The sequence below is a fragment of the Aquarana catesbeiana genome, linkage group LG08, assembly GCF_042186555.1.
Source record: "Aquarana catesbeiana isolate 2022-GZ linkage group LG08, ASM4218655v1, whole genome shotgun sequence".
Classification (NCBI taxonomy): Eukaryota; Metazoa; Chordata; class Amphibia; order Anura; family Ranidae; genus Aquarana; species Aquarana catesbeiana.
Window position 1 is genome coordinate 99,453,329 of NC_133331.1, and position 13,423 is coordinate 99,466,751.

The following is a 13,423-nucleotide window of genomic DNA, read 5'->3' on the forward strand; positions in this document are numbered from 1 at the left end:
TGAGTAGCCTATTTGTCTTTAGTAAATTAATTTCATGGAGTCTTAACAGTGGTGTAACTAGAACCTTTAGGGACCCGATGCAAGAAACCATGAAGGGCCCCCATGACAGGGACCTTTCCTCCGAGCCTGGTGGCAGAATGCCAGGGCCCGGTCGCAAGTGGGTGGCTGCATATAAAGGAAATTGAAGAGTGGGAGGAATCCAATCACCAAATATATTGTGCAGATGGAGAAAGAGTCACTCGTCACCACGTGGTAATGTAGTCTGCTTACCAGAAGGTGTTAAGGATTAGGCATAGATGATAAATTCTCAATAGCATCCAGCAAATCCAGCCCACTGGAACCCCTCATCAGACTACAACATCCGTGGGATTTCCTTCACATATAAACATCTCCCAATGGTCACTTCAGAATTAGGCATTCAGGCATGTAGTCATCATATATCGGAGAAAAGAAAATGAGGGACCCATAGTGAAGCCCGTAATGAAAGATAAAAAAACTTTTATTGTAGTAACTTACAGTTGAAGCTTAAAACAGCATGCATCAATGATAGGAACAAACGGCTGAGGCAGGCTGACATCCGTACGCTGATTGCTGCAGCCGTTTGTTCCTATCATTGATGCATGCTGTTTTAAGCTTCAACTGTAAGTTACTACAATAAAAGTTTTTTTATCTTTCATTACGGGCTTCACTATGGGTCCTTCATTTTCTTTTCTCGGATATATGATGACTACATGCCTGAATGCCTAATTCTGAAGTGACCATTGGGAGATGTTTATATGTGAAGGAAATCCCACGGATGTTGTAGTCTGATGAGGGGTTCCAGTGGGCTGGATTTGCTGGATGCTATTGAGAATTTATCATCTATGCCTAATCCTTAAAACCTTCTGGTAAGCAGACTTACATTACCACGTGGTGACGAGTGACTCTTTCTACATCTGCACAATATATTTGGTGATTGGATTCCTCCCACTCTTCAATTTCATTTTGAACTTTTGAGCGCCGCAATAATTTTTATGCATGTGACTTTTTGTTTGGTATCTACGAACTTTGCTGGCCGCTTGCTTTTTACAGTTCAGCACAAATTTTTACTTGTTTTCTGCATATAAAGGAACCCATTTCTCCATCCCCCCCCCACTTCTCTTCCTCTTCCTCCCATAGGCATTCAATGGCTGCAGGAGGAAAATGGAGAGATCGGTTCCTCTATGCCAGTGTTTCTCAATCTTTTTCCAGTCAGGGCATTCCTGAAGTATACCGCCAGGTGAATGGGGCTGCACTGCAACCACTCCACAGCTGTGTGCATTGCACGCAGTTGCAGCATAGTAATACATTTAGTGGGTTAAAACAGACAGTAAGGAGTCAACATATTGCCTCTTTACTGGCTGTCAAATGCCTCTGAAAAGCAATCTGAACATGGAACGCTTTTCAGAGGAACATCATTTTTTTACTGGTATTATGAACAAGCGGGAAAAAAAAAATCAGTTCCGATTGTACACATATAGGGGAGGTCAGAATTAAAAGCGCATACATAAAATATGCATACATACATGTAAACACACATGTATGCACACACATACACATACATACACATATATAAACACACACACACATAATACACACACATATACTGTATATATAAGCACACGCATATATAAACACACACACACATACGGTATATAAATACACGCACACTCATATATAAACACACACATATATAAATGCACATATGCACACACATATAAACACATGCACTATATAAACACACATATATAAATGTACATATGCACACACATATAAACACATGCACACAGGGCTTTTTTTCTGCCGGAACGGCGTTCCGCCACCACTGGCACCGCCCTGTGCTTGCCGCTCACTGCTGTCACTAACACTCGAGCTCCGTTACCTTATCTATTTCTGCCGGGTACTGCACTGTAGGGGGAGGTAGAGAGCACAGCACACACTGATTTCACTTTCTTAGGTGTAAACAGTGTGATGAGCTCCCCACAGTGCTGATTTACAGCTCGGTCTCAGCCGCCCTTGCCGCTCCTCCTATCTAGCAGCAGCAAAATCCAACATGCTGGTTGTACCCAAGTTGACTGATGAATTGACTTGGGTACAAACAACCTGCCCATACATAGTTTGAATCTCAGCAGGTCCCTGCTGAACCTGCTTTGGCTGGCTTTAGAACAACTGGTGGGAAACATCTGTCTGTTCTTGAGTGATGGGACCTATGGAAATTGTCGCACATTCGCACCTGCACAAACCCAGAACTTCCAACACTTCACAGTTGATGAGTAAAGTGATGGGATCCCTTAGACTGCCAGATGTGTTTTGTTGCATCTAGCACATGAAAAATGGTTTGGTAACTGCAGACTAAAAATCAAAAGTGATGGTAAATTTTATCAAGCTGTTCATTACCAAACGAAACAACATTTATTCTACACAACGAATAGCTGAAAGGAGTTTGTACATAAGCCAGTTCTATACTGAACCATGTATGTGTCAATTTCAACTTTTCAGGTGAATAAATACTGCTTGTGTAGAAGATAAGAGTGCTGAAGGCAGTGCCTATACCAATGTCATACTAATCAGATTTAGCCTTTGCCATGCAAAGCCAATTCTATTACAGATTGATTCACCAGCACCCAGGACTAAGAAGGGCCAGGTGACCTCATCTCTAAGTATATAATCAACTGTAGTTATCTGTACCTTGATCTAAGAGCCCTTCCACACTGGGACATTGGGGCATCGGCAGTAAAGCATCGCTATTTTTAGCGGCGCTTTTCGGCCACTAGCGGGCGCTTTTAACCCCCGCTAGCGGCCGAAAAAGGGTTAAAAGCGCCCGCAAAGAGCTGCCGCTGATTTCAATAGGCAGGGGAGCTTTAGGAGAGGTGTATACACCGCTCTTAAAGTGCCTCAAAGATGCTGCTTGCAGGACTTTTTTTGACGTCCTGCCAGTGCACCGCTCCACTCCCTCGGGCTTTCACATTGGAGTGGCAGGAGAAGCGCTTTGCAGGCGCTATTTTTAGCGCTATAGCGCCTGAGTGTGAAATGGATCTTAGTGTTCCAAAAACAACTCTTTAAAACGTCGTTTTAAAGAGCATGTCTTAGAAATAAAAATATGATTATCTGCTGTGGGTTACAACAAGCTGGCCATACATTATACAATTTTCCTTTTAGATTTACCAAAAATCATAATATGGGGTCACATCTAAACACTTTCAATTTGTATGCAATCAGACAGGCCCTTGCACTACATAGTTGAAGGTAAATCTAAAGGAAAATGAATAAGAAAATTGTATAATGTATGACCAGCTTTACATTATCTAAAGCCATTCTCCTCCATATCCCCACACCATTCTCACTATAGGTGTACTGGTACATGTGTGAGCATTGTGCTTTGTAAAAGTACAAGATTAAAAAAGCTAAAACAGTAAATGTAATGGGTGGAACACAATATCAATGGAAAACAAAGACATGATTATTAGGCCATGAAATATTTTAATCACAACAACGATCCAAAATGGTACTCATTATGATTATGAACTAATATGATTAGCACTGATGAAAAGAAAAGACAAACAGGACCAGCTTACTTAACAAGGTAGTGCAATGATGATATGTAACGTGCTTAAGCCCATATCTGGGAGATGATATAAGATTGGAGGGTATGCGGCACTACATTTATGCAGAACAAATCCTCTTTATACTGCCATACTGAATAAGCCAAATAGACTTTTACAACAAGACAGCCAGTGAAAATATGGTTACAGGATTCACCAGACGTCTCAGTACATTTCTACAGACATACGGGGCACATTAAAGTCTTACCTGGGCTGCCTTATGTTTGTAAGCAAAGAAAACAAGCAGAAAGCAGGGGATAAAACAAATAAAACAAGCAAAGTAAATCAGGTTAGTTCATGGGAAGAACTGCAAAGCTAGTTGGGAATGTGTTACTGCTAAAGGATGAAAGGGATCGATTTTTAGGAAGAGAAAGTAAATCATACTACTGGGAATGCTGCCTAGCTTTTGAAAGGACAACAAACAAAAGATTTCAGGGGAGTGCAAACTGCCCTTGGCTTCAATATCACGTCTATCTTCCAATTTAAGCCTAATACACACGGGCCGAATGTTGGGCAGTGTGTATGGCAGCCAGTCCGAGGGCCAGCTTCTGTCAAAGGGTCATGACTGAAAAAGGTCTGCCGACCGGGGTTCTCAACCGATGGCTGAGAGTACTGACCGGAGTGTTCTGCCGGGGGGGGGGGCAGTCCCCCTGTCAGGACACAATAGCACAGCAGGGGAGATCAATGGGCTAAATCAGATAGTGGTGTGTACAAGGCTTAGGGCTTGTTAGAATGGAACAATGCACAAATGTCCACTGCACATATAGGGGGGATTTACTAAATCTGGTGCAGCTGTGTATAAGAACCAATCAGCTTCTAGATTTTATTGCCAAAGCTTAATTGAACAAGCTGAAGTTATAAGCTGATTGGTTACATCAGATTCTGTGTGCATCAGTTTTAGTAACCCCCCCATAATGCACTTTGGTTGCAATCACTTGTGAGCTGAACATCTTCGGTCATGTTTACAGGCTTTTTTTTTGAGTGTTTGTACAAGTGTTTACTAGCATTTTTGCTCGAGCTTTTGCTTTGCTTCTCCTCTAGTCACTAGGGGAAAAAAATGCATGATATGGGCATTATTACACAGTTGGTGTTCCCATTGACATCTATTGGGGCCAAAAATGCTTGACATTTGTAAGACAAAAGAACGCATGTTCTTTATCAAGCCATACATTAAGGTATGAATGAGCACAGCTGAAAACCATGGGAATTTGTAAAGTGTTAAGTGTTTTGTAGCTTCAAACTATAAAATGCTCAGGTGTGTGAATGGGGCCTAACTCATGGTTGCAAGTTATTGAAAAAGACAGTGCAAGCAGCAAGGAGGGTTCATTACTTCATAACCCCAATCAGTGAGATTTATTTTTTTGATCAGATCAGTTAAAACATGAATTGTTTGGTTGCACGTGGCTGATGTATTTTTCACTTTGCCTCAACTAAACCATTCGTTTCAATTCCCTAAATATATTTTAGGTGGATCAAAACAAAAGATGTGTAAAAAATATTAAGCAATGTACCAAGACTTGTCCTGTGTATGACTAAAGAAGCAACAGGAAAGAGAAAAAAACCAGGAGAACCTGCCAAAAAAAGGAAAAGAAAAGGGGGGAAAAAAGGCAGTGAAGGAAGAAAAGAGGAGAAAAAGGAAGGATGTCTTACTCGGCACAGTATAGATTAATACGCTAGAATTAGGTAAACAGAAGTGCCCTCTCACATTATGAGTTAATCAGTACTATAGCAACAACGTGCATCATAATTACGCACATCAAATAGGAAGGGACCAGTAGGCACTGTTATAGAGACAACACAAAGGACTCAAGGAGAAATTGGTGTAGAAATAGTAAAAAAACAAAACACAACATTGTTCTGATCATTCGGTATCCTCAAGGTCTAGTGTTCATCCAAAAACATGCAAAGGGAAGAGTAATATCTAACCCTTCAGGATGTACACTGTTGAGGGGGGGTGTATCCAATATGCTTCCCAGCACAAGAGAAAGCGATCTTTGTTTCTCCCCTCAGTAGTCTATCAATGCATTCAATGACCATCCTTTGAAACCAAGTTTTTTTTTTGCTCTACAAAGCAGTCACATCTATCCCCTGCCAGCATGCTGTAGAGAAGGACCCTTGCTCTCTGTGTGGAAGGAGTGGTCTTTCTGCAAAGATCTGACAATCCCGCAATAGGGCAAACCTATAGCTGTACAATCAGTAAAGCTTATGTTCCCTACTGAATGGAAAGCTCTAGATTCAGCAGGGGCGTGTGAACTCTGCAGAGAGACTACTGCTTCTACAGAGGACAAGGGCCCTACTCCATGGTATGCTTCCAAGGGACAAGTTTTTCTACTCAGGATGTGTCCACTTTGTCTAAGATTTTGCACATCTTTTGTTTTAATGCACAAGTAATGTCTTTAGCTGATTTGAATTGAAAGTTCAGTTGGGCTTAAAATATGCTGCAAAGTATTTGGAAATCTGCAAAGTTCTGGGGTCGTACGGGCACCACAGAACAAGAACTCAATCCATCAGGTGAGCTAGCCATCAGTAGTAAATAAAAGCTGTACTTCTGTAATTGCTACCTGCCTTGCTGTCATGCAAATTTACTGGTTTCAATACTTTCAATGACTGATCTGTAACAAGTATGCAAATGAAAAGATCTGACTTTTCTGCCTGCACTGCTTACATACTCAGGGAAACAATAGCCAGAGAAAGCCAAGCAACTAGCATTTTTAGAAGTTAATCAGCATCTGTAGTCTTCAGAGTTCTCTCAGTACAGGCTTGCTATACAGCCGTGGCCAAAGCTTTGAGAATGACACACATATTCATTTTTACAAAGTCTGCTGCCTCAGTTTTTTTATGGCAATTTGCATATACTCCAGAATGTTATGAAGAGTGATCAGATGAATTGCAATTAATTGCAAAGTCTCTCTTTGCCATGAAAATGAACTTAATCCCATTAAAAAACACATTCCCACTGCATTTGTGAAGAAGGCTTCAGGGTGCCCAGGAAAGTCCAGTAAGTGCCAGGACCATTTCCTACAGTTGATTCAGCTGCGGGTTCGGGGCACCACCAGTGCAGAGCTTGATCAGGAATGGCAGCAGACAGGTGTGAGTGCATCTGCACGCACAGTAAAGAGAATACTTTTGGAGGATGGCCTGGTGTCAATAAGGGCAGCAAAGAAGCCACTTCTCTCCAGGAAAAACATCAGGAACAGCCATAAATAAAGAATGGTACAAAAACACCCTCCGAGAGCAACTTCTCCCAACCATCCAAGAACAGTTTGGTTACAAACAATGCCTTTTCCAGCATGATGGAGCATCTTGCCATAGGGCAAAAGTGATAACTAAGTGGCTTGGGAAACAAAACATCGTAATTTTGGGTTCATGGCCAGGAAACTCCCCATACCTTAATCCCATTGAGAACTTGTGGTCAATCAAGAGGCGGGTGAACAAACCCCCCCCCCACAAATTCTGACAAATTCCAAGCATTGATTATTCAAGAATGGGCTGTCAGGATGTGGCCCAGAAGTTGTTTGACAACATGCCAGGGTGAATTGCAGAGGTCTTAAAAAAAGAATGGAAAGTTATGAGGAAAGGTTGTGAGGACTGAACTTATTCTCTCTGGAGAAGAGACGCTTGAGAGGGGATATGATTTCAATGTACAAATACCATACTGGTGACCCCACAATATGGATAAAACTTTTTCGCAGAAGGGAGTTTAACAAGACTCGTGGCCACTCATTAAAATTAGAAGAAGAGAGGTTTAACCTTAAACTACGTAGAGGGTTCTTTACTGTAAGAGAGGCAAGGATGTGGAATTCTCTTCCACGGGCGGTGGCCTCAGTGGGGGCATCAATGGTTTCAAGAAACTATTTGATAAGCACCTGAACAACCACAACATTCAGGGATATACAATGTAATACTGACATATAATCACACACATAGGTTGGACTTGATGGACTTGTGTCTTTTTTCAACCTTACCTACTATGTAAAGGGTGAACACTACAAAAATTGACTCTTTACATAAACTTCATGTCATTGTCAATAAAAGCCTTTGACACTTATGAAATGCTTGTAATTCTACTTCAGCATACAATAATAACATCTGACAAAAAGATCTAAAAACACTGAAGCAGCAGACTTTGTGAAAACTAATATTTGTGTCATTCTCAAATGGCCACAGCTGTATAGCTATACAGTGTATAGATATACAGTGTGTGTATATATATATATATATATATATATAATTTTAAGATTAGTGTTAGGCACCACAAATTTACCAGAATATTAAGTGAAATTAACATATACACAAAAAGATATGCATGCATGCTATATGGATATACAATGTAAACACTTACCAATCATCTGTGCAATTGTTTGTTCATATTCTGCAACAATTTTTCTGGAGGAAAACAAAAAGACTTTCAAATCTCTTTCTTAATAGAAAGCTTAAAACCTTCCTAAAGGCATACCAGTTTAATTATGATAACAATGAATCCTTCATGCTGATTAAGAATGTGACCTTGCCAGTGAGGAGGATTGTGTTATCACAAATAATGATGTGATGAACTGTTGTAAACTAGCATTAAAACAGAGTTCTGTCCAAAAGCTATGTCTGCTAAATAACTGAATTTATGGGGGTTATTTACGAAAGGCAAATCCACTTTGCACTACAAATGCAAATTACAAGTGCAAAGTGCCAGTCGCTGTAGATCCGAGGGGAGCATGCAAGGAAAATAAAAGACAGCATTTTAGCTTGCACAAGATTGAATAATAAAATCAGCAGAGCTTCCCTTCATTTCAGATCTACCCCTCAGATCTACAGCGACTGCACTTCCAAGTGCACTTTCAGTGCAATTGCAAGTGCACTTTGCACTTGTAGTTTGCACTTGTAGTGCAAAGTGGATTTGCCTTTCATAAATAACCCCCTATATTTCATTAGACATAGCAAGGTGCTCTTCTGTCTGGAGGCTGTCTGTACTGTTAGCTGTAACACCCATATCTTCCTATCAGCACCAGGGTTGTTAAATGTCAGTAAATTTACTGACAGTTTGTAAACGTCTGTGACTTTTACAAATGTCCATACATCTTAGATTGTAAGCTCCAAGGAGCAGGGCCTTCTGATTCCTACTGTATTAAAGTGTATTGTATTTGTACTGTCACTCTACCCTCAAGTTGTAAAGCGCTGCGTAAACTGTTGGCGCTATATAAATCCTGTATAATAATAATGATAATATCCGGGGCTGATAATTTGTCATGCTGTGTTGGCTTTTGTAAGTGTAAACCAGGCAAATTACTAGTTATGTATATGGTCAGTGTTTCCATGCCATGTTTATACTGTTTAAATATTGATTGTCTTAGTTCTGTAATTTTTCAGGTTGTCCATAAAAAGCGTGCTCCGTCAGTAAATTGTTCATGTTTTGTCAGTAAAAAATGCCGCAACCTTGGTCAGCACTCACAACAAGTCTGTAGCATTATACAGAATTATGGCTTGTGTACACAACTACGTAGAAAGAGTCGTCTGATTTATGGTGTTTTTTCTGTGCTTTAAAAAAGTATAATTTTTTTACAGCATTCAGTAGTACTTTGTCCCATCTTCCTAGGTGCCCTGTAACACTAGCTGCAATGTCAGACAGGCCCCCCCCCCCCCCCCCCCCCTGATGCACAGCACCCGACACCACAGCGAGCATGGAGGTGGCGGTTTTGCTAGCAATCGCATGTCTCCAGCCCCCCAGCAGGCGTCACAATGGGGAATGCAGTGGTAGATGTAGCCAAAACGCCCTCCTTCCCTGTGCATTCTGATTGATGGTGACAAGTGCCGAAAGTCGGAGACAAGGGCCCACCAGCAAAGCAGTCCTCTCCTTGCTAGTCCTTGCTAGCTACAGTGTCAGGCAAACGTGACCTTGAAAGACCACTAAACCTAAGATGCTGTATGTTACATTGGATAAAACTAGCAAATAAACAATCCTGTATAGGGTTGTTCCCCTCTTGTGGGGAACTACTACTTCCTATAACACCTCACCTAGCCTGATTTGTCTATGTTATGTTTACTATTCTTACTTCCTCCCTCTAGCCTTGTCCTTCTCTGCTAGGGTAATGTGTGCTATTTTCTACTTTCCTCCTCGCCTCCTGTTTTCCTAATCCGTTTCCTTCATGGCCATCTGTCATTCTCTTTCTACTTTCTTGCTTTCTCACTCTACAGTCAGAATTCCAGGAACTATCTTCAGTTTTTTACATCTACAGAAAAGTTTTATATTCCTTTGGAATTAGGATTTTAACACCTATGATTTTAATACCTCTTCTCTGTGTATTTATGATGCTCTTAACGCCTAACTCCACAAAATAGGGGGAAAGTCTACCTTTTCCACTGATGAAAACTATTGTAATAGGTAAGTAGTTCAAGATTATGATGAATATTGCTCCCCACTATGCAATCTTAATAGTTTAATAGCATCGGCTCTGATAACCTTCAGGAACTATCAGGACTTGTTCACACACAGGGGTGTACTAAAGCGTATGCCTGCGGAGGGTGAGGTTTACCAGCATGGGGATGCACAGGTGACCTGCAACCATACAGATATCAAATTGGGAGCAGTGTCTGTGTCCATGCAGCCACAGTATCCCAAATGACATCAATGGGACTGCCTGCAAAGGGATGCAGGGAACATCTGTGCATCCTTGTGCGGGTAAACACAGCCCTCCACAGGCATACGAAAGTGTGCCCCATGTGAAAGAGGTCTTACATGTCTTCCAATAAAATGAAGAATGTACACCAGTACTTCAACAACTGTACAGCTTTATTGTTCAGGGTGACCAATCCCGTCTCATCTAGCATCTCCCTCTAGGTAAAATAGTGGTGGCCACTCTGATCAATCATGTTGTACAGCAGAGAAACAGGAATGCTTAAAGGTTTTAAATTTATTCAGATCATAATATAGCTAGCAGTTGTTACTCATATTCCACAGGAATTGTTCTGTGATGCTAAAAACATTTTACTACTCATCCAAGTGGCTCCAACAGTTTACATGAGTGTTGGGAGCAAATCACAGAATTTATAGACACATGGTCATCAGTGTGTCAAACGGGAGCTACCACTCCAAGCTTCTATGGCTGTAGTCTGGCCATGCTCTGTGGAAATACACTGACAAAAGAAAAGGGGCCACACACCCATGATGTCATGCAGCTCAGTAAGATTTACTCAGCTGTTCAAGTGTTGCTGCAACTTGTCCCTGCCTGGAGATCGCCCCTCTCTGACATGTTTCACCCTTACGGACTTAATCATAGAGTATCTATGATTAAGTCTGTAAAGGGGAAACGTGTCAGCAAGGAACATTCTCCAGGCAGGAATAAGTCGCAATGCTTGAATTACCGAATAATCCCTACTAAGCCGTGTAACTTCATTGGTGTGCAGCTTCTTTTCTTTTTTCATACATCAATGTGTCATGGGAGATGTTGATTGTACGAGAACATGATGGAACATGTGAAAATTTGAGAAAACATTGTGTTCTAATTTAAAAAATTCATTCATCACAGTGCAACAACATTATAAAAATAATTGTCAGTAGCTACTACTAGCTTTTCTGGTGTTATTAAAAACCTTATACAAAGACTAGTTTTCGAAAGTTCTTTGGCTTATGATTAGTCACCCTTTGGGTAGTTACCAAATGAAGTGATGTTAGTGGGTACACCCTGTTTTATTTCCACAGATTTTACTTTTACAATCTGAAAATGTCCCACATTGAGATCTAAGGACCTTCTTCGTACATTACAGGGATTGAACTAGAACCTTCTCTGTTCAAGAGTTGCCTGTGATGCAAGTAGATGTAGGTTTGTGCTTATCTCACTGCCATATGGAGGAGCCTTTAATGCCTAGGATTTGTAAGGCCATCTGAGGTATAAAAAGCAAGATTACACAGTACTACAAGAGGATCGCCTGTTATGCTCAAGTCAGCTCAGACTCCAATGCCCAGTAATGCTAAAACCTAGAGCCTACATAAGCTGGGCTGATAGATGAACAATGCACAATATATGGCTGATTGTAGCTCCGCTCACCTCATTTCTACCACCTCACAGCGAGTGTCTTCATACTTCTTCTTCCAATCTGTTACTTCTCTCTCCTTAGCTGTAATCTAAAGAATAAAATGGCAGGTTAGTAGAATATAGCAGTGAATGAATAATGACTATAAACATTGGCTAATCCCAAGCACTCGACTTATGTCAGACAGACACCTCTAGTCAACAATTTTATTCTACTTTTATTGAAAGGTTACACGTTTATAAACATACGTTATATATAATTTAAATTATTTATGTAAAAACTTTAATCATGTAATGCCATAAGCTTCCATAACACTCAGACTGCAAGAATGCTGGGTTTTCTTATAAGCACTGCTTGCGTGTCTAGAATCACCCTGTAAATAGATTATTTATAGTGGTTCTGAAGCCTAAATATTTTTTACCTTAATGCTTTTCCTGCAATAAGATAAAAAATGTTTACGTATCAGCCCTCATTCGATCTAGCGATGTGCACGTCAGCAGCTCTTCTCTCCCCTCACTTCCAGGTCTCACAGGCATTGCTGAGGCATTCAATCAAAACCAGTAACAAGGAAGCGGGGGGGGGGGGCAGAGTCCCGCTGTCTGTGTCTAAGACAGCGAAGCTCAGAAGCGCGGCTATATGAGTGGCTTTCTATGGGGAAACTTGTCAGAGGGGAAGAGCCAGGAATACTGGTGGGGGACCCAAGAAGAGGAGGTTTGGGGCCGCTCTGTGCAATGGAGTTAGGTAAGTATAAGCTGTTTGTTATTTTTTAAAAAAGCATTTACAATCACTTTAACTGCAGTCGACTAGCTGATTTAGCTCAGCTAAGAGAAAGGAGGAGGGAGTGTGTCTCTTGTCTGTGAGTCATTCTGCAGTGTGAGGCCTGATCTCCCTTTTACAAAAGAGGCTATTATCTAAGGCAGGCCATAGATGATGCCATTTTCCTTCCTGCAACCATGGGTTGCAGGAAAGAAAATTGCTCAATTCCCCTATCAACTTAATCTGTGTTGATGGAGGAATCCCTCCCTCAGAGCTATTGTGTTCTCCCGGTGGGGGGCATGGGAAGCTGTCCCTGCTGGGAGAACACTTCATAATTGGTAGGGAGGAGAATCTGTGTTACAATAGCAAATATTTGTTTGCCATTGTCACACAACTGGGTGGGCTTGGAACGCAGTGCTCTGGTAAATATTTTGTCTCAAAACACCAACTGCTACATTTACAGGGCAGCTTGTTCTGTTGAAAAACAACAGACTTACTGGATGGATCACCAGGTAAAAGGAAAGAAAGAAAGCCTAAAAAAAATGCAACCACCACATGTAGGTAGGTTAATTGGCTTCTGTCTAAAATGGCCCTAGTATATGAATGTGAGTTAGGGACCTTAGATTGTAAGCACCTTGAGGGTAGGGACTGATGTGAATGTACAATGTATATGTAAAGCGCTGCGTAAATTGACAGTGCTATATAAGTGAATGATGAAGTGTAGAAATGGCGCTATTCTACTCTTAATAGTATGATGAAAAAGAAGTGCCTAATGCCCTGTACACACGGTCGGATTTTCCGGCGGAAAATGTGTGATAGGACCTTGCTGTCGGAAATTCCGACCGTGTGTGGGCTCCATCACACATTTTCCATCGGAATTTCCGACACACAAAGTTTGAGAGCAGGATATAAAATTTTCCGACAACAAAATCCGTTATCAGAAATTCCGATCGTGTGTACACAAATCCGACAGACAAAGTGCCACGCATGCTCAGAATAAATTAAGAGACGAAAGCTATTGGCTA

The 13,423-nt window shown here is 41.1% G+C and overlaps 1 protein-coding gene across 9 annotated transcripts in view; it reads right to left on the minus strand.

Moving 5' to 3' along the window:
- Positions 1-13,423, minus strand: part of TACC2 (transforming acidic coiled-coil containing protein 2) — a 225,128-nt gene that overhangs the window by 4,560 nt on the left and 207,145 nt on the right. For all 9 annotated transcript variants that reach the window (XM_073596214.1, XM_073596217.1, XM_073596212.1 and 6 more), the window contains 2 exons: positions 11,657-11,733; positions 7,963-8,006 (listed from right to left, as the gene is read on the minus strand). In XM_073596214.1, the coding sequence (XP_073452315.1) occupies positions 7,963-8,006; positions 11,657-11,733 (121 nt within the window). The remainder of the gene's footprint in view (positions 1-7,962; positions 8,007-11,656; positions 11,734-13,423) is intronic.